Raw genomic sequence first — 21,617 nt, forward strand, 5'->3', positions numbered from 1 at the left:
GCATTTGGTGTATCGGACCCATTTTCCCCTTGTTTGTTCTGAGATAATGATTTTCAGACGAAAGATCGTTGCACGTGGGGGTCGTCACTGTCATCTTCGTCTGTTGATACGTATGGAATTTCTGCTTCATCCTGTGAGTCATTTGAAGTCGAATCACATTTCCTCGTTATCTTTGCAGCTTCGCACATGATGTTCTTGGTTGGTTTTTGGTCCCAAATCGATTCGTTTCTTAGCCATAGACTGTGTCTAAGGACAAACTGTGTTTCTTTTTTTGATTCTTCACGTTTTCACTGTTTCTGAATGGAGGATTGAAATCTTGTCTTGTCACCTGTCATCAAAAACCATGTGCCAGCTCTGTAGGCCGTGGAATGTCGGATGATGAAGCAAAATAAAATAGCTTTTATACAGACTTCTTAAACAATAGGTAAAATAAGCAAAATAAGCGAAATAAAATAACTCGGGAGAAGTTTGTGCCTAAATCCGTCCCCGAGACGAGTTTAGGAACCTCTTAGAGGAACGGATTTAGAACCACAACGTTTATAAATATGGCAGCCATTCTCTGTCCACCCGCTCAACCCACAGGCGATTAATTGATGGAATAGTAGCTACATATATAGTAAAAGAAACGCTTTATAACTTACCTTAATATGTCGGAATGATGTTTCGAAGCTAAAGGAAAATTGTAGCGCACTACTTCAAATCAATTTTCCTAAATTACGCGGCAACGGACAACAAACCTGTCACCATATCACCTATCAATCAGTGGCTGGCTAATTCAGCCAGTGACAGTGTCATCAACGTTAGATATGACAGATATGACAGGTGACAATATTTAGGCACCTTACCTTACCTAATTTTGGCTCGGCTTATTATATAATTGTATATATACCGAGCCTCGATCAAAGCTTGAACTGGGTTGAGATCACGGAGAACACAGGGAGCGTAGTCGTCCCCAGTTCCTCTGATCTGTGGCTAGTATGGTTATATCTTCTAATAATTACTCCGGTAGCCAAGTTCGGACAAAGATCCGGCTAGCGTTATTGGCACGGTAATCAGAAATTTCGGGTTCCGCTCCGGGCCGATTTTTCCTCTCTAAATATACTAAATTAATTAATTAAATACTAATTATTAAATTCGATACCAGATGGCGATGTAATCGCCTTCCTTTAGTCAAATTACATAACTCCTATACATTTAACTAGCCGGGTTATAGCCCGTAATTAATTCAGCATTTTTATTTTATTAAAAGACAGTCAACTGACTTTTGGTCTGCTGTACAACACAGATTTCTGGAATATTTATTTAATATTCTAATTTGAAAATATCTCTATTTTCTTAGCTCTTCAAATAAAAATAATATTTCAATTAATTTTTAATGCACAAATTTAGTATGTTATTTTGAATACATTTATTGCAAGATTCGATATAAATAAACTGAAATAATCGCGACGTTTTCAAGCGTACGTTTTGAAATTTTGCTTGGTCTTAAAATCGTTTACATATACTAACGATGTGTCCACGAATCACCTTAAACCCATAAAAGACACTTAAAATAAGCACGAATATTTCGTCCTCCGACGATTGTAATTGCAGATGATGATGATCTTTAGCCTTCTCCTGTAAGAGTATTTTCCGTTTTGTCTAAACACTCGGCAACTTGGCATTGAAATTTCCATTCCGTTTCTTCTTTCTATCAAAATATATACAAATCTATGAGTCTCGTTTACTCCTTCGCTACGTTCATCGACGAAGTAGCGCTATAATACAATGCTACCAACGCGTTATTAATTTTTTGGTGTTATAATAAATTCAATTCGTACCTCCCGATCTATCTTGCAAGGAAACTTTTTCCTGGTGCAGAATTTCTGTTTGGCACATTTTCCAAATTTCTGCATGCATCCGAAATCGTCACGCGAGCACTTAATGCAGCTGTGTTCTCGTTCCAAATAACGACATGCTCTACACGAAGTATGTTGACAACTTCCTTGGCATTCTTGAAGTTTCTCGGCGTTATCGCTGATTATATCGCAAAAACAAAAGCAAAAAAGAAAAAAGAATTATAAAAACAAATTTAAGTGTATGTAAACTTACCCACTACATATTTATAGATATCTTCAGACCTTGAAGTTATTTCTAAAAGCGTATTTTCCAGTTACTCCTTTTCTTACAAGAATATATTTTAAGTCGTTTACCACCGAATTCGACGCTTTTCTCCACTTCAATATATTTATTATTATCGAAAAAAATGAAGCTTTAAACGTTTTCAATTATTTACAGCCTTTTAATNCCCGCAACTTTGGCACACACCGGGCAGCAGTTACACACACCTAGAGTAATGCCACCTTTACACTTTAACCGATGCAATTTGGGCCAACAATGAAGCTTCCTGCAGGGTGGGCAGTGAAGGACGTCTCCGTGGACTTGCAAGTCTTTATCTTCGGCGTGGGATTGTAAACTCAGTCTCCACGCTATCAATAGGTAGAAAACCGTAGAGAACATGCCCGTCTGTCAAGGTGAAGTTCGGATACGGATAAGCTTAACTCCTGCCGAGTACGGACCGCCTTCTATTGTTGTTGAGAGGAGATAGATATGGCTCGACTAACAGATCTCTATCTGTTTGAACGAGGAAAAAACGTTTTAAAAAAAACTCTCGAAAACAGCAGATGTTCTAAAATTTACTTTTTACTACTTTAATTTATTAAATTTTATGATAATTATACCTTTAAATGTGTTTACAAAGGCGTAATGCTCCCAATCCCAACCCTTCCCACATGAAAAATTTATATAGTAAGCCGGCAACCACACCTTAAAACATTACAACGTGCTTTTAAAATAAATATAATGATAATAATAAATCCCACAATAAATAATATAAAGAGAAAAAGAGCGTGTTTCTTGTTTTGAAACAAGAAAAGAAATTTTTTCTTTCATTTGTAAACTGAAAAGATCAGTTTTATTTATAGAAATAAAAAAATCAATTTCGTTTATTAAAAACTGAGAAAAAAAAATCATTTTATAAAGCATTTCTTTTATTCATTTTTATAATTAATGAATTTTTAAACTAAAAAAATAATATTAATGGCTGATTTTTATGTGCAAAAAATTAATTAAATTGTTTATTAAGTTTATTTTTTTTATCTAATAACGATGATCTTAAGTATAAAAATGTGATTTTCTATTTATAAACTAAAAATATATTTAAGGAAAAGCAGAAATGTTCTTAAAATTGAAAACACGAGAAGTGGGAAACAATTTTAAATGATATTCTTAATTAAAATATTTTCTATTGCTGAACTTTTCTTACATTTTCCCCGATTTTAGCCGAATATTCGGATTTTTAACGTAAAAAATTTAAATTTTAAATGTTATAAACATCTACTCTAAATCGTGAAAGTATTCTTAAACTAGTTTATTGTCAATCCTACTCAGTCCGATACATGCCGATAGGATAAAGTGCTTTAAGAATTTCAAAACGGCGAGTTAACTAAATAAACTTCCTGGGGTGGCACCGATATTATTTTATAAGTTATACAAATATTTATAATCTCGTTAAAGAGAAAATTAAATTTTGTACTTACATTGCGGAACATATAGCTTTAGGATTTTTACTACAAAATTCCCAGGTACATTTAGGACGACAGAAGGTGGAATGAGCCTGGTCGGAGCTTAGTTCGGGCGATCCTGCATTAAAAAATGATTAGAATCAACACGGGGGAAGAGGAAAAAATCCCCCGCGGATAACTTCCTGGTCCAGACGTCTACGACAGCTCTGAACAATTGTTTGCCGGTTTTCGGTTAGACGAAGGCACAAAAAGGGAAAAAAATAAATCCCTTTGGTAAATAAACCGAGCGTCAAATTCGTTTGACCGCCTCATCGTTTATCTCCTGCATCCTCTAGACTAAAAATAACGGTGACAAATTTTTCTCCTACTTTCTGTCGATTTTGGATAGAATTATGCCACGCGTTTAACAACGGAACCGCGAAAATTCCCCTCCAAACACCTATTTTAACCGTTAACATTTTTCTTATCGATTACTTTATGCGGTCAGCACCATTAAATTCTTCAATAAATTTACTTTTAATGCATTTTCCTATTTACTTTGTTAAAACATCGATAACGGCCGTCCCAGTTTAAACCGACTGCCTCTCTGCATTGCCAATATTTTAAATTTACTAAAAAAACGAAGCGAGTTTCGTTTATTTATTAATCGGAGGTGACGAAAACACTTAGTTTCTTCACACCTTGGACGTGGCACGGGTCCAGATGGATTTAGCTGCTTATTCAATTAGCTTTACAACCAGGTTATTGACTCCTAGGTCTTTTTCCATACTCCGTACTGTTTCGTGCCTTGTTTTACGCATTGTTTGAAAATTCGAATAATTAAATGTCATTCGACATCCCCCGGGGCATGGTCTTCCGCCGTAGGTGTCTATATATAGCGAGCAATTAGTAGTGAAAAATTTGTAGAAGGGAAAACGCACCCCGCCGTCGAGAAATTCTAAATTTATCTCTAACGCCACTTCTCCCATATTAATAACGTAAAAGTCTCACCTGGCTTACAGATACCCCTGCCGATGCTAAACACTTTTTTAGTATCTTCCACGACGTAGCTGTATAAAGTGGCCTTCTGCGGTTGGCAGTAGAGAGACCGGTCGCATTTTCCCAAGTAATTCCACTGTCCGCNACGTAAGGCGAAATATTCCCCGACGTGGGAAGTAAACCACAAATCTATCACAAAGGCGATTAATTATTAAATAGCCCGATTTATCCGATCGAATTAAAACACCTTTGTCTTGGTGGAATTTTTAAACAATTACGAGAGTCGATAATTGAGAGATTTGTTTATTTTTTAAATGCCCGTTGGCTAAATTAAACTATCGCGCTTCTTGCCCATTGTAGAAATAAATAAATGTAGAAATAACAGATTTTTTATACTTAAAATAGTTATTTACCTGTGAAGTTCGTTGCGCCACCTGCCGATTGCGAAAGAAATTTAAATTCTACGTATACAGTACGGTAACGAATTTATTTTAAAATACAGTATATAACTTTTCTGTTTAAGAACCCGGTCGCGCCACCTGCCGAATTTCTAGGTCATAAACCCCCCTAACTTCTAAATTGCTGAGAATGCGTAATTTCGTGTGGGATGACATCTCAAAAATAATAAAATTGTGGCCCAGGCTAACATTTAGTAAAAGTACCGTAAAATGCGTTCCGTTGTTTTCGCTACAAATAAGATTGATTACCGATAGTATTACGCATTCTTTTAAGATTTATATAATTTATCCAGTTTACTGCATTTAAAACAAAAATTGTAGTTTGATTTTAGGTTTGTGACATTGATAGATTGCATAGTTTTGCAGTCGCTCTTCCATATTGATTCGAGTAAACAATGACAAAAATCTTAAAAAGCTTTTTCTTTTAATTTGCAATTGAACTATTGCACCGCCTGCTCAAATTGAAACCGGTTTTCCTACTCCTTTGTAAAAAGTGGTTTACATATTTTTAAATGGCGTCTTGTAATAAATTTCTAACTATTTGAAAGCGACAATAAAAACTTCAAAGATTTTTATAAAAAAAAAAAAAAATAAATAATAATAATAATTTTAAACATAAATCTCGAAGTTGTTTTATTAAAAAATGACACCGCGATATTCCCTTTTTCCGACAATGCAATATTTTATATTATCTATTATTTAAACTGCCTGTTCGCTAACGCCATCTATCATCAATTAAAGAAAAATTTCCATAGTGTATATATATATATATATATTTCTTTATTTTTCCAAGATTGATTTTGATATTTGTAGATATAAATTCTGAAAATACGGCTATGTATATATATCGTCTTTACAAATTTGAATATAATCCGGAAGAAAATTGGATTATATATCTTGTTTCCGAAAGATAAATTGACATAGTACTATTATAAATCTTTCCATCTTTGATCGCTACTATTTTTCTTTATTCTTTTAAAAATGTTATTCATTTTTTCTTTAAAGATTGAAACATACTTCACTTTCCTCCCCTTTATCTCTTCTTCTTCCTCCTCCTCCTCCTCCTCCTCCTCTTCCTCTCCACTCTTTCGACAAGTAAAAGTAATTATTTAAATTTTACGTCGATACGTACTGTACGCAACAGGGAACCGACGATTATTTTCTGTCGTCCATGCCATCAATCGTATTTAACCGATGCTTAAGAAGAATTATTTTAAACCATTAAAAATAGTTTTACCGTAATCAAAAAATATGTTCCCCCTACTTTGCGTTTTATCGTGATACTTTGCATCGTTCCTCGTCGAACGTGTGAAACGAACTTTATGCAAACTGGCTGTTTTCTTGGTAATTTACGGCACGACTTAACTCTATTATTGATTTTTGTATGTGAAAAATGTTGTTTAAATGGTTTTGTCTAGAATATATTTAATTTGTTTTTCTTTTTTAGAATTTTGATTCTGTTGGATTAAGTCTCGTTTAGCTGATGTTTTCCAGCGGCAAAAGTAACGTTTATTAAACATTTTGAATCGCACTGGATTTAGAAAACTGTATATAAACATCGGTATTGTATATTTCTGTTCTTTCGAGTCGTGTATAAACACAATTCCGAACAGACTTGGAGATTTTTCTAGAACATATTTAACTTTGTTGAATTTTGGTGAATATGACTTATGATTATTGAACTAGATGTAATTTATCTGACATTTTTCGGGCTGCAAAAACAATTTTGATTGCAGTTTTTGGGGTGGAAATTGATTTAGATTGTTTTCGAACTGCGCCGTTCTAGAATAGTGGTATTTTTTCTTGCGAAACGAATTTCAGTTGCTTTCCAGATTTTTCTGCTTTATAGAACAAAAAAAAAAAATGTTATTTTTCACTGCATACTTTTTCGCTAGTATATTTTGTATTCAAGTTTCCAATAAAAGTTGGGTCCGAGTCCTTATTCTTGAACTGCGACTGAAGACTTTCTCTCCATTTAGAGAATTGTGTTTGAAGTTTTATAGTTGTATTTATTGATTTATAAATCATACAGATATAAAATTCTAGATTAAAGTTTCTTTGCCCAAGGATTTATTTCTACTTTACAATCGAAATTGATTTGAAATTAAATTAAGGATTTTTTTATGTGAGTTTATATAAGAAAACAAATGGAAGTTTAAGAATTTCTGCTATGAAATTAGAAGTTTTAAGAGAAAATTGCTTAATTTTTAATTATCTAGAATTCATAATGATATGAAAACTATAATCTTGAGTGAAATAAATTTTAAAGCAGATTTGTAGAAAGAAAAGTAAATTTGCTTTTAGTAATTTTTTCATTTTGTAAACAAGTTTAAGCATAAAACTACAATTATAATTATTTTGTTATGATATCAAATAGATTATATATCTCGTAAGTATTATAATTTTTAGTTCTATGGTTCTAGAGAATTACAGTACAAAGTACAGTACACTCATACTTTAAAGTGATTTTTATTATCTTTCTCTTTATTTTTCGAGTTTCTGTAAAATTTGGCAATATAACAAACAATTTAAAATAATTTTTTTTTAATTTTCTGAAGTTGTATAATTAAAGATTCTAACGAATTTTTCAATTTTAAAATATTCTTCATTCGAGAAGTCTCAAATTAAAACTTGATAATATATTTTATAGATTGTTAAAAATTTTTTAAAAATATTAAACAGCATTAAAATACATAGAAACACACGTAAAAACTATTCGAATGTGAGTCAATTCGCCTTTAATTAATTAAGTTAAAAGCAAAATAGACAACTTTATATAAAATTAATTTTATTCAAAACGCAAATTATATATTTTAAAAAATTCATCAAAATTAATTAATTCTAACTTTAAAAAAAAAAATTAACTCGACGTTTAGTTAATTTTCAGTTGAAATTAATTGGAAAATTTATTATTTAATAATTAACATGAATTTTTCATTTAGTTTAATTAAAATTAAAAAGTAAAAACACAAAACAATTTTCTTAATAATTTAATATAATAAATTTCAATAAGTTTAATATAATCATTTAAATAAAACAGTGAAAATTTAAGAGAATTAAAAAAAAATTAAAGGAGCATGATAAAATTCAAAAAATTTTATTAACAATAGTATAATTTTATATATATATATATTGTGTCTGTACATAGATATATTTAGAATATACATAATACTATGCAATGCATCCTGAAGCATAAAGTTAAGGTTACAGGCCGAGCCAGCATTTTACCTGATGTAAACAATTATCATCGATACAATTTCCTCCGTTCATTTTCACAAATTTGCTTCAATATTGTTGGTTAAAGTCCGTTATTTTAAAATTTAAATTTTTCTATATAAACTCGCTTATTGGTCAAGAAATTGTACGTTTCAAATGTCACACAGTCGGCAAGAAATTTGTGATGGTTTCCGTCGTTATAAATGTCGCTAGCTCGGCTTATACGTAATTAAACTGAAAAATTTCTCCGAAAAATTAATTCGTGGGTGCAACAATATTTTTTTTTTTTAAATTCAACGCGTAAAAATCTACAATATTTTTTTATTTCTTGGAGATAAAAAGTGCCAAGATAGCGTTCGATCGTAACGTGTTCCGTGCCAATTTTTCAATTATTATAAACGCGAAAATATTTTTAAATAGCACTATACGTTTATACATATTATATATTCATATATATATATATTTATATTTTATTTATTATATACTGTATATAAGGAATGTTACTTATATACAATTGGTGATTGTTTTGCATATATGTGTAGAGAATGGATGCTAATGTTTGGAGTGGAAGTAAATATATATGATGGAGAAAAACCGAAAAAGTAATTGAAAAAACAAGTTTTAATTTCGTATGAAAGCAAAATGAGATTTTGTTTACTCGTGGGGTAAAAAATTGATAAAGTTTTTTTTCGTAGGTTCGGATGATGTGGGCTTTTTTGTGTGTGTGTGTATATGTTAATGAATTTGTTGCAAAATTAAACTGCCAGAAAAAAATTAGTAAAAAAGTCTTGTTAAAAAATTCCGTAAGAGAAAACGAAGAAGTAATTTATTCAATTGTTAAAGTCTTTCGAGCATCTTTCTCTCTCTCTCTCTCTCTTTTCCTCTCTTTCTTAATAGTTTCTAATTAAGTTAAATATAACCCGCTTCATTCGCTTATAAAATTATTTCTAAACTTCATAAATTCTGTTCGTGTTTACTTTTTTTTCGGTAGTAAATTATTCTGGTCGTAACTCGATATATAAAAGTCAAACCAAACTCTACTAATTTGATACGGTTACTCGCCGAATTTGCTTATTTATCTTTGATTATTTTAGCGTAACGACTCCATTAAAACTTTTTTAAAAATTGTCACATTTATATATAAATCTTGCCAAATTTTGTATAAAAAATTAATTATCTTCGATTATTACATGTTTTTTTTTCTTAACCATTCGTTCGCAACGTAATCCGGTTGATAAATCTTTCCCTCTCTACACGTTTATGTATTGCATGTGTGTACAGTATCGAGATCCTCATCCACTCGAGAGAGAAGACAGGAAAGAATAATCGATCGTGCTACCTGACCAGACTCACTGTTAGCTCGAATTAGATTTACAAACGCAGCAAATGTCTCCCACGTGTCTATAGATAGCACTTTTGCGTCGTCGTCTCCAGTTGATCACAACACCTTCCATCAATGCTTTACCAGCTGCAAACAGATAAAAGTTTTCCTAAGTAACACGTTAAAAAAAACTAACTCCTAGAATGACGTAACGATAAAATATTGAAAGTTTAATGTTAAAATGCCCTGAAAGTCATTAAATTTCAGAATTAGAAAATGCTTTTCCGCTATTAAAAGGGTTTCATTATAATCTTAAACTTCATTATAGAAACAAACGAGTCGTTTCCATTCCCGTATAATGTCTTGAAACACAATTAGATAATTAATGATAGCTTCATTTCAGAATTCAGCGACTATAAATGTAGAAAATGAAACTGAATTAAACTCTGCACTGTGTAATTTTAAGTGCCAAACGTTTGTGTTTGTTAACAAACCTTCCTCATATTTCTAATGCTCTTGATTTTTCCCCTTACAATTCTGTTTTTTTAATTAAACTAATTATTATTTTTTTGCAAATTAATTACTTATAAACTCTAGAATATAAAAGAACAGAATACTTACAGTTCGTTTCGTGCGGCATAAATTCTTGCATTTCTTCCAAAATTTTTTCTACCGTTTCCGCATCCCTACAACGTACAAAAGGAGATTTATCACAGATTTATACCGCATTATCTCCTATAAATTAAAAACTAAAAAAAAAATTATTCGAAAATTATTTATTATCGAAAATATTCAAAAAATGCAGTGTTTTTCTTTTTATAACCTTGGTAGATTTCGATTATTTACATAATTTCTTTTCTATTTTAATGAATTTTTTCCCTGTTATCCCCGAAAACACCTTTCGGATTTTCGTAGTAAAATAGAGTAATATGTAAATATTCTATATTTTGAAATTTAAATTTCTGTTTTTTTTTTTTTTTTTTTTTATTTTTAAATCGGAGAAGGAGAATCTGTTTATTCCGATAATAAGCTAAGTGCAGTCGAGAATATTTAACCCCAAACCGCCCAGCTCCTGTTTCGTTTAAAGGCTAATGTTTTTCCCTACCTCTTATGATAATTTGCTACCAACCGGGATTGTACTGTACACTATATAAATTATTAAACACGCAACCGAAATTTTAAAATAATAATAAAAGAAAGACACAGAAACCTGTCGATTTTATGAAGTTCGTCTTGGTGGTAATTGACGGGAGGTGGCCTCCAAAGCACTAGTTTATCCAGAACCGACATCCCCGAAGATCCTTGTCGCTGCTCTGTAAGGGGGAAAATTCATTAGTCGCATGCATTTTTCGGCCGTATTTTGTATACAAATGTATAAAGTGACGTTTACCGTAATAATGCGACATTTCCATTTTGTTATTAGAGATTAAGTGTTTACATTTTCGAAGTTCTCTTAATAGTAATTGGGAACAGCATACCAGATTAACCAACTGCTGACTATCTACTGGAATACCAGCCGTAACATCGCTGAAAATAACGTATTATTTAACTAATTTATTATTTTACACAGCAATAGTAATATCGCTAGAAACATATTATTTAATAATTAGTAGTCACATATTTTAATTACTCTTAATTGCTTATCTGGATACGGCTGTAACATTGCCGAATATAACAGGATACTTGTAAAGTCGCTAAAAAATCTATTACTTAACCAATTGTTAATACGAGATTTAATATCGCTAAGTAAAAATATACGAGGAAGTTGTATTTTCAACGTATTTGCTGATTATCGACTGAAATATAAACTGTAAAATTACTAAATTTAAACATTACGTATTGATATACACTAACGTAAGTGTAATATAGTTTAAAATATCATTTGTAGTTAATGATAATCTATCGAGATATAGGGGAGATCGGGGCAAGATCGGCATGTTAAGCTTTACTTAAATTTTGTGTAATAAACACTGCTGTAAACTGAAAAAAAAAGCTTTGCATATTGTCTATTGGAATGTTACCTTACTATAGAACTGGTTAAAATCAGTTTGGAAATAAAAATAATTAAAATAATTACAACTTTACAAGAAGAGAGAAATTGACGAAGTTGCCCCGGGTATAGGGGCAAGATCGGCAACTTCTCTCTTTTTGTAAAGTTGTAATTATTTTAATTATTTTTATTAAAGTTGCCCCTGGTATAGGGGCAACAGTAATGGGGCAAGATAGGCACGTATATAAAATTATGTTATTAACAATGTATAAGTTGGAATTCACTATTAAAACAAAGAAATACAAATCCAACACCCATTTAATATTATTACAACGAAATGCAAGTTCAAAGACATATATACATGAATAACAAATGCAAACATGTTTTCATTTATCATCTGTTTGATTTTTATCCTTTGCTTCTAATGTGGCTTTATGTTGCCGATCTTACCCCGCTAGTCATGATTTCGAAACATTAAGTACAACCCTGAGAACAGAATGCCAAGCCACGATCTGGCCACGTGAATAAGTTGAAGTTACATCCTTCTAACAGGAAAAGTAACTTTCGTTATCATGGAATTATAACAAAACCTGCCAATTCAATATAAATGGAAAAAAAATATTATATGGAATTGAACGAAAATGAAAATTTGCTTGATAATTCAACTACGCTTGTTGGAGAACAATAAAAACACTACACTCAACAAGCCACCAATAAAACTCAACTGCCTAACCTATAACCAAAGTCTCCTTTTAATTTGTTTTTTAAAAAAAGCGCTTGACAAACTTGCCCCGCATGACGAAGTTGTCCCGATCTCCCCTAAACTAAAAACATCGCTGAAAATGTCCTCAAGTATCATCTACAAGACAAACACTGCAGCAACACTGAAAATGCACGTTTCATTTAACTACTATCAGATACAAAGCTACAACATTTCTGCAAATGTAACAAATTATTCAATTGATAAACAAAAAGAACAAGGTGAAATTTTCTTTCTTTCCTTCTTACAAACAAATAACGATTTTTTTTTTTTTGCCATGTATGCAAGATGAACCATTAAGAGAAATTGCTGATGGTTGCACAGATTGTAGTGACAGAAATAACCTTTGTGGAAATGTCAGAAATATCCTAAAGCTAAAATTTTACTGAAAAAAAATCAAAATAAAAAAAAACGAACAGAAAATCTAAACGATTGTTTTCAAAATATAAATAAAAAATATTCGGTTTTATAGAAGTTTTTTTTTTCGAAATTCTTTCTCATCGCATTAAATTTTAAATTGATCTTGTAATGATAAGATTGAAAACGTTTCTGTATAGAAATATTTTATTAAAAATCTAATTTTTATTGGTTACAAATTTTGCTTTTTTTCGTATCTTTCCTCTGATATCGTTTATACGAAAATTTATGAAGAGATGTACATTATGTATGAACGATGATAGTAAATAATTATTTGCTAACACGCCTGTTTTCTCATTGATAATTGCATAAGTTACTAACAAGTAATTAATAAAATATAACTTTCTGAACTACCATTACTGTTTGATGTCTTCGTTAATTAAAGAGAAGTAATATAAATACTTCGTGGATATCCCTTGTTCTTGAGAATTACAGTCGAACCCCCTAAAACAATGTTGATAATTCCGTTTTATATGAATTCCATGTTGTACGAGTCACTTAGATTTTACAAATACGTGTGCCGGGCTGTGAACGGCTCACGATTGCCCTTACAGAAACTATACAAAAAATCCCAAATACATAAGTCTAGTTTTTATTTTTTAAAAATTCATAAACTTGTATTAAAAATTTAAAAATTTTATTATAAGATGAGCAAAATATATCATCGTTAGCAGAAACAATGTGCATAGAATGTGACCGTTATACGGTTTATTTTGAAAGTCGTTCCACGGATAATATTTAATAAACAATTATATTTTCCTGAATTGTATCCTTGATATGCGCTAAAGATGTATACTTATTTACTCTTTATGAACTTTTTTAATATTTAAATTAATGTAGCGTGTAACGAGGATGAATTATTCATGAAATGCCTGGATATGAATATTTATCTTCGACCTCGACATCATTAACCGAGTATAAATCTGAATTTTCACTAACGAAATAAGTAAATACATTTTATTTTCTTAATTATAAAAACGGATTTTATACTGCCGCAACAACGTAGAGATTAAAATATTGTTGTAAATATAGAAAAGAAGCCTGTATAAAGAGAACCTACCATTCTTACCTCCGAATTTCTGGTAGAATTATTTGGCTAGCTGAAGTACACGTATCGACACATTTCTTTCTCGTTTGTTTGATTTTGTCACGAATTTCTGGGCTGTCTTGAGGTTTTCCGACGCATATCAATAGATCACGTAAAACTGCCACTTGGATATTCATGTCTTCGATCATCTGCAAAGAGAATGCTAAAGTATTAAAACTTTGTAATATGGATAAAAGGTTCTTATTAAAAATGAATTTTTAAATTTTTTAAAAACTTTCTCCACCTTACCCCCTTCCTTTGGGACATTTTAATAGTTTATGTTGTTGGAAGACGAAGGAAATTGCTTTCTTTTTTATCCTCCAAGGAAGAACTGCTCTTTCGTCGTCTACTAAATCGATTTTTATCAAAGTCGGGTAAATTAGTAATTTGATTTTTATGGATCATTTTTAATGAAGTGATTTTTCTGCTTGTCTGCTGTGATTTTTAAATTTTTCCTCTGGCTTTTTTTGAATAAAAATATTTGTTTTTTCTTAGTTTTCGAGGGATTCTTTGAAAAACCGTTACTTGTATTCTTCTCCGATTGACTTATAATCATTCCATTTAATCATTTTTTATTTTATCTAACTGGAATTTTATAAACTCCAGTCTTTATAACTGATTTATTTCCTTAAGTAGTAGTCATAATCATACGAGCCTGCTGGTCTTATTGTTATAATTATCAGACTTATCACACACGTTTCGTTCTACAGTATTCAGTAGATTAACAGACAAAGCTTATATCTAACCGACTTAGTTCCATTCATAAAATGTTTTAACACGTAAACAATTCTAAATTACGTAATTCATAATTTAATTTTATGTAATTTTTCTACGGATTTCGTTTCTTATTGAACGTATTAGCGACTTTTGAAAAGGAAAAACTTTGTTTATAACTAGAAAACTTCATTAAAATTTATTTAGCATTATGATTTAAAGCATAAAAATCAAGATTCTAATAAGAAATGTAATAATGTCAATCGGATTAAATGGAACTACAACGTTCAATAAACAAAGTAGAAACAAATCTACTCATTTATTCATATTTTCATCATTTTTGTAAGTGTGAAGATATTAAAATTCTCAAAAAAAATTTTTTTTACTTTTTAAATCAATAATTTAACGAAACCTTTCGAAGTACTCTTCGTATATGAAACTTGACGAGTCCATTTTATATTAATGATACTCACCAAAAATTTTCCTTTAATATTTTAAAATACTTTGGTAAACTTATTACAAATTACTAGAGAAAGGTCGAAAGGAAGAATTAATGTCGCTATCTTCTTGATTTATAAATCTCTACATCGATCCAATTTGGTAGATATTATCGCTCTAAGCTAAATTATCGATTCATTCTAAGCTACCAGAACATTAAAAAGCTTTCTTCCTAATTTTCAAACAATTTGTTACAGAACTGGGATTTCCAACCTTCGCTAATAAACTATTCGTGTTTAGAGCCACTTTACGATGTGCTTAAATTCTTCACTTCTACCATTACACTTCTGTTTCATCAGTAATTGAGAGACGACACAATAAACGTCCTTCAACTTAACTCCATTGTTTTTAATTATGTAAAAAATACTACGATCGTTAAAAATATGTTAGGTTCCTTCGTGGCATTCGTTTTAGCTAATTACGACGAGGTTTTACCCATTTTGGCACTATAAAATTAGTGTTCAACTCGAACGTAGCAACGTAACAAGAGCTTTCGACCTTAGGAAACGTAACGACATTTAAGAAATTAAGCTGAAAATTTCAAGAAAAATCTAACTTTATTGCGAAGTTTACAACGCCTGTGATGAATTTTACAATAAGATAAACGTTACAATATATATACAGTATATATATATCGAGTTAATTTTATAATTGGTCGAGAGAAATCCTAGTTTAAGAAATGATCGGAGTAATGATTTTCTTCAAACATTTAAGATAAAAGTTTGGTATATTTCGGTGAAATTGGCAAATAATTTAATTGTAGAACGTAGGAAATGAACCCTGCCACTATATCGAGCGAACCTTACACAATTAACTGCACCATAAAACACTCCGAGTGATGATTATGGCACATCAAACCAATGTCGAGGACATCGAGCGTAATTTACACCGACGAAGTAAATCTTTTAAGTGTAGTAACCGAACCTTCTACACTTTAAATGATTCTTAAAACGCCTCGAGTAAATTTCGCAGCGTATTAAATTCGAAAGCAACAATCGAACACTTCCACAACCTAAAAATTTATCAAATTAAATAAATATAGAAATTACCAATCTAGCCGTAAAATTTCCACTAAATATAATCAAAAATTCAATTTAAGGCATTTACAAAGTAAATTTTTGAATACAGAATCTACGTAGAAAAATGTTAAATATAAACATAACACATTTCGCATTGGGAAACAGAAAATCCTGTATTTTAAGTTATTACTTCATTAAATTTTAATTTTCAGTCGATTAAAATAGTAAAGTATTGTAAACAAATTGTTAAAAATAAACAAATGTTAATAAATAGACTTAAAATTAATTTAATCGTCGTACCTAAACAAAGCATGCCCCTTCAAATATGAGAATAAAACATTTGAAAATTCAAAAAGTAATTCTCGACGCGGATTGGCTAAAGATGTCGCATTCTAAACATCGATTGGTTGAAAAGTCGAAATTCGGAAGAGCTACGCGTATTTTTACTCCCGCAATATATACACATACTTTTTCAATCGAAACTATAAAAAAAGAAAAAGATTTACGAAGAAAAATATCTATATATTATTTGACTGTATCTCCTATAAATTTTTTTCCAAACCAAAATCCTTAACTAGTATCAAAAACATATCTTTCATTCAGTAAAACTCGGTTGTTTTATATGGAATTTATTGGAATTCTACATCAGAAATAAGCTACTTATCATATGTAACATAAACCGTTAATGTACTGTACATCGACTGGTAAGTTGTCTGTCTGCAGTGTTATAACAACTGTTGTTCTATTATCTTCCAAAAATCGATCATTTCAACATGGCGGTGATTCGTCGATTATTATCTCGATCGTATTCTCTTTATCCTCCCAAAATTCAACTCATCGCTATTAAATTAGAGATTTATATTTAAATTTACGGAATTATTGTTTCGAAAACTTATAGGTTTAGAAAAAATTAAGGAATTTTTCGATACTTCGGAGCTTGGAAGATTTATCGGAATATCGAAATTATTATATTTTGTAGTCGTACGAAATTGATTGTTGCCATTTTCAATTCCATTTCCTTTCCGATGTTTCCAATTTGAATATTATGGTGATTTGTAAATTTGGTTATTCGTTACCTTAATCTTATTCTCTATTACCAAGAAGTGTGGAATCGTCTACGATTAAATTTAGAGAATTATATCTAAAGAATATAAACGTAATTACCAAGTACAGTTACATATACTAGTATGAAATTAGTGTTCGATTCTTTAGATGTAATTCCCCAAATTCCTTACACATACTTCTGTAAATTTCAATACACGATACGCTCGTCGAGAGAAGTAGTTACGAGCCCGGACGAATTGTCCCATTACTGTAAAATTTGGCACGCGGCTATGTGTCAGACAGATACGAAAAGCGATAACGGTTGTGGTCCTCCGATTACTCGCCGGATAATTACCAGAATGCTTTAAAATCCCTACTCCAATATTTTAAATACGCGCAGAGATTGGCTGTGTCCGAAATTTCGGCACACCCGTTCGGAGTCTTCAAACTTCGCGCCTGCCCGTACGACGCGGTTAAAGGCCTGACGCCTAATTTGGGAAAGACTGCATCGTAGGATCAAGAAAGTGGAATGGTCTTTTTGCCGAACTTTCCGTCTTCGGCCATTTTCGAGTGATAAGGATCTAAAATGGCGAATGCGCAACTGCCAGGATATGTACCAGAATGCCATATCTGGGCAAGAATAGGTCTTACGAGATACGAAATTTTTCTTCAAATTACACCGTTGTTCCGTATGAAAGTGTCTTTAACGCTACGAAATTGAAATCGCTTGTTACCCTCGCTAGTTTTGTTTCATTCCTACGCCTCTTCTTTGGTGCACAATTTTTTGCTGTCGAGTATAATTTTGTATATCCTTTGTCAGATTATTTAATACGCGAGTCGGGTATTAGAAGTAAGAAAGAGTTTAGTCGATCCCTAACTTCCCCAAAACATCCTTTCTATAAAATCCCAAAATTTTTTCAGTATAGAAAGAATTTATGGAGTTTTTCTATTTAACATTTCTTTATCAATTTTTGCAATTATCAAAATAATATAAATAGATTTTTTATAAATTTTTATTTCCTTTTCTTGTTCTTACGAAATTAAATTTTTATAATTTATATTGTTTAAGTTTTTATGCTTTTATGGGTGTTTTCATCATTTTGAAAGTCATTAAGTTGATTCTATGATGTTTAATTTCTTCTTTTTTTAATTATAAATAAAGTTAATTAATTATTTGAAAATCAATTAGCTGTTATAAACCTTGTAAGTTTAAGTTTTTTTTTATTAAATGGGAAAAATTCTTCCGTGTAATTGCATAAAGTACTCTTTAATAACTTTATCACCAGAGAAAACAAATCATTATTAATTAAAGCAAAAAAAAAGAATGACGTGGTAATAAGATTTGAAAAAAACGGAAGAAAGAAAAGCATTAATCCTAAATTTGTATGAATGAAAAATTTAGTTAAGTCTTCGGAATGACTTTATTCAAAGTTCGGTGAAGTTTCGTCTGTCGACCGAGTTTTTAATTAATTATAAGAACAGACAGAGTCTTATTAACAAGTTGATAACAGTTGAAGAAATCATTAGTTTGTCGAAAGTATTAAAAAAAAGACAAGGGACGACTAATGTCGATCCTTTTAATTCTCGGCCGGGGGCAGATTTCTCCTATTGTCCGTAACCGAAGACAAGACGTAAACAGCCACGAAAGAAACGGGTCGACGAACTTAATGTTCATTGCGCCTATCATCAATCAAGTTTAATTTATAAAAGATATCTGTAGCCAACTCGTAATGTTTTTCCAATAAATGTGTGCAACATTTGTTCGAAAAGTCGTCGTTATTCTTCTGATGATTATCGATCCTACGTGTTGCTATTCTATTCTTTTCTCACTTTGCCACCGTTATTTCGTTCCGGTTTTATAATGTCGTTCCCCGTTTTAACTAGATGGACGTCGTAACGGGCGTAACGAAACGAACAAGTCCGACATAAAATAATTATAGTTACAAAATTATGCTAATCGGGATGCCGGCAATATGCTAATTATTATGTCGAACCATTATTAGTAATTATAATGATAATCACAGATTAGCCATAATTATTATTCAGTATTCTACATAAATTAATCATCATTAAGTAGCTAATGGGCATAACTTAATCATTGTTTATTAATTACTGTATACGTAATTAGTTGGGCACAAATCAAATTACCGTTTATACTTCAATATTGGATTATATAATTAGAAAATTGACATACGTAAATGATAAAAATAAAGTTAATCGTCATTAATAATAAAACACTGTAGGTTAGGCAATACTATTATTCCCACGGATCAGGGTTTCTACGGCCCAAAAATCAATTAACCATTGGGAAATGAAAGCTTTTTCATTGTGACTTCTATCGGCATTAAGTTAAAAATAAAATTGTTCCGCGAGAGATCCCTGGGTTAAACGAATTTGAAGACGAAGGGTCTTCATTGGTCGTAATGATCCGATTGATTTCATGGAATAACAATCCGCGTTACCTGTTACACGTATTCGTGTGAATGTACTGTACAGTACCGTCTGTAGGATTAACCGAGTCGTCGACTATTCTCTATTTATAAACATATGCTTAGAATTCCGTCTATCGAAATATCTTCGGTTCCTAACAAGGGGAGGTGAGGTGGCCGGGTGGCCGTCACAGATTTCGGCCACGTCGTCTGCGTGGAACGAACCTTCGTTCGGTAAGAGGGGCAAAGCGCCCTTCTCGAACGTTTTCGACAAAATCCAAGTTAAAGAATTGTCGACCACTTACCGTGGTGAAATTTATGGCGGTTGAGCCAGAGCTCGCTCTATTCGAATTTGCCAGATGACCGGTCTATTGGAGTCTGGACCATATCCATGCAATTTTCCGTAAAATAATTAAATCGTTGCATAAGTTTACACATTTTGCCTATTTATTTTCTATTAAAATATTCATTTTCTTTCTTCAAAAGTTTGTCTGGGGAATTATTGGGAAATAAATTGAAACTTTCTCTTTAAAACCGGAATAAATATTTTATGGTTTTTGGCTCTATTACTTTTAAGTTACAACTTTAATTTATGTTTACCGTTTACTTGTTTTATTAGGTAAGAAAAGGGAATACCGATTACGATATGAACGATAAGAAACCGGAGAAGCCACGTGGAAAGAACGATCGTTTACCGTCACATTTCATAATTGAATGAGATATGGGGAGCGAGTCGAAACTAATAATCTTATGAATTCATTCAATTGCTTAAAATCTTAGATTGTCGACGATACTTTTTTCATTCCTAACTGTAAAACAGTTTTAAATTTATTTTTAACGGACGGCAATACCGAAAATCAATTTTCATAGAAAGAAAATAAATAGCTAGGCGTAATTTACCGTCACTTTACGTAAAATTTGCACGGATTTCAAAAAATTCCATCCCACCCGCGATCCGGCAAATTTCCGATAGGTCGCTCCACCACCTGTTTTTTAGTGGAAAACTTTGAACTTAGATCATGGAGAAAATATTGGAGAAGGGCGCTTTGTCCCTTCTGCCGGACGGAGATTCGTACCCGGCTCGGTCCAGGCCAACGACCTGGCCGAAATCTGTGACAGTCGCCCGATCACCCCCCGAGAGATAAAGTTAACTTACGTGTTGTCGTGTCCGTTTGTATTGTAAAGTACTTTATAATGTAAACGTCATGGTGAATTACTTTACTAAAAAATGCGTGTCATTTTCCCGGATTACACGATTTCCAAGGACATCTGACCCAGTTACCGGTAGCTGTATTTGAAATTCGTTGCTTTCCCCTGGCTAAACTAACGTTTGTGCTATTTATAGCTTCGCGAACAAATTGCCGCTACTTGTCGTTATTGTAACCGATATTTTATCTTCCTTACGAGTATCCTACCGGCTAATTTTTAGCTCTCCCATCGAATCTTATTTTATTCCTAATTTAGTTACTTAATAAATTCGATATCGTAAAATTACGATATTCAATTTATTAATTAATTTAACGAGCGATTCTATAATTTTTATAATACGGTATTTATTTTAGATTTTATGTTCCACCGATTAAATTGAAATCTTTGAATATATAGTTAATGATATATTTGCTTCTGAATGTACTAAACAAAAACTTTATGTCTAAGCAAAATTATCCACTTTGCGAATACTTATTTTAACTTCTGCCATATGTGGACTCGTACACTGTATAGGGCCTATAAACAACTACAACGTATAATTTTTAAATGCTTTCAGCCGTAACCAGTAATTTAATTTTCCTTCAATAGATAACAACGTATTTGTCAACGAAAGGAAGAAATTACTCACTCCTCCGTATTAGTCAGTGACGATACAAAAGAAAACACACAAATCGAAACAAAAGAACAAAAAGCCAGCGTAAGACGTGAAATGGAATAGAAAAGGCGAGTAACGTTAGAAGTTTGTTCTGTAGACAAAATAAAGAATATCTCTAGATGTTTCGTCTGTTTATTATTTTATTAATAACTTTTAAATTACAAAATTGTTTAGGCCTACACGATTAATATTACATAAAAAATATTAATTTCATTAATGAAGAAATACATTATTTCAAGAAATATGTATTTTATGTTTA

General features: G+C 31.5%; 2 protein-coding genes across 4 annotated transcripts; both read right to left on the reverse strand.

The window, feature by feature from the left end:
• Positions 1 to 687: 687 nt before the first annotated feature.
• Positions 688 to 5,264, reverse strand: LOC111639823. The gene is made up of 5 exons (XM_023385779.1): positions 5,249 to 5,264; positions 4,554 to 4,730; positions 3,579 to 3,681; positions 1,821 to 2,016; positions 688 to 1,690 (listed from the first exon to the last, which is right to left on the reverse strand). The coding sequence occupies exons 1-5, from the start codon at positions 5,262 to 5,264 to the stop codon at positions 1,607 to 1,609; spliced, it is 576 nt and encodes a 191-aa protein (XP_023241547.1). The 3' UTR covers positions 688 to 1,606.
• Positions 5,265 to 8,754: 3,490 nt separating this feature from the next.
• Positions 8,755 to 16,446, reverse strand: LOC111639821. 3 transcript variants are annotated; one of them, XM_023385774.1, is made up of 7 exons: positions 16,322 to 16,403; positions 14,040 to 14,139; positions 13,773 to 13,939; positions 10,927 to 11,063; positions 10,747 to 10,849; positions 10,158 to 10,222; positions 8,755 to 9,683 (listed from the first exon to the last, which is right to left on the reverse strand). In XM_023385774.1, exons 2-7 carry the CDS (start codon positions 14,055 to 14,057, stop codon positions 9,571 to 9,573), a joined length of 603 nt encoding a protein of 200 aa, XP_023241542.1. In that variant the 5' UTR covers positions 14,058 to 14,139; positions 16,322 to 16,403; the 3' UTR covers positions 8,755 to 9,570. The 3 variants fall into 3 exon arrangements, with proteins under 3 accessions (XP_023241542.1, XP_023241543.1, XP_023241544.1); XM_023385775.1 differs by having other exon boundaries at positions 14,040 to 14,136; positions 16,322 to 16,386; XM_023385776.1 differs by lacking the exon at positions 14,040 to 14,139 and having other exon boundaries at positions 16,322 to 16,446.
• Between the last annotated feature and the right edge of the window lie 5,171 nt (positions 16,447 to 21,617).

The sequence above is a fragment of the Centruroides sculpturatus genome, unplaced genomic scaffold (assembly GCF_000671375.1).
Source record: "Centruroides sculpturatus isolate CEXI.00-Female unplaced genomic scaffold, Cexi_2.0 scaffold1260, whole genome shotgun sequence".
Lineage (NCBI taxonomy): Eukaryota > Metazoa > Arthropoda > Arachnida > Scorpiones > Buthidae > Centruroides > Centruroides sculpturatus.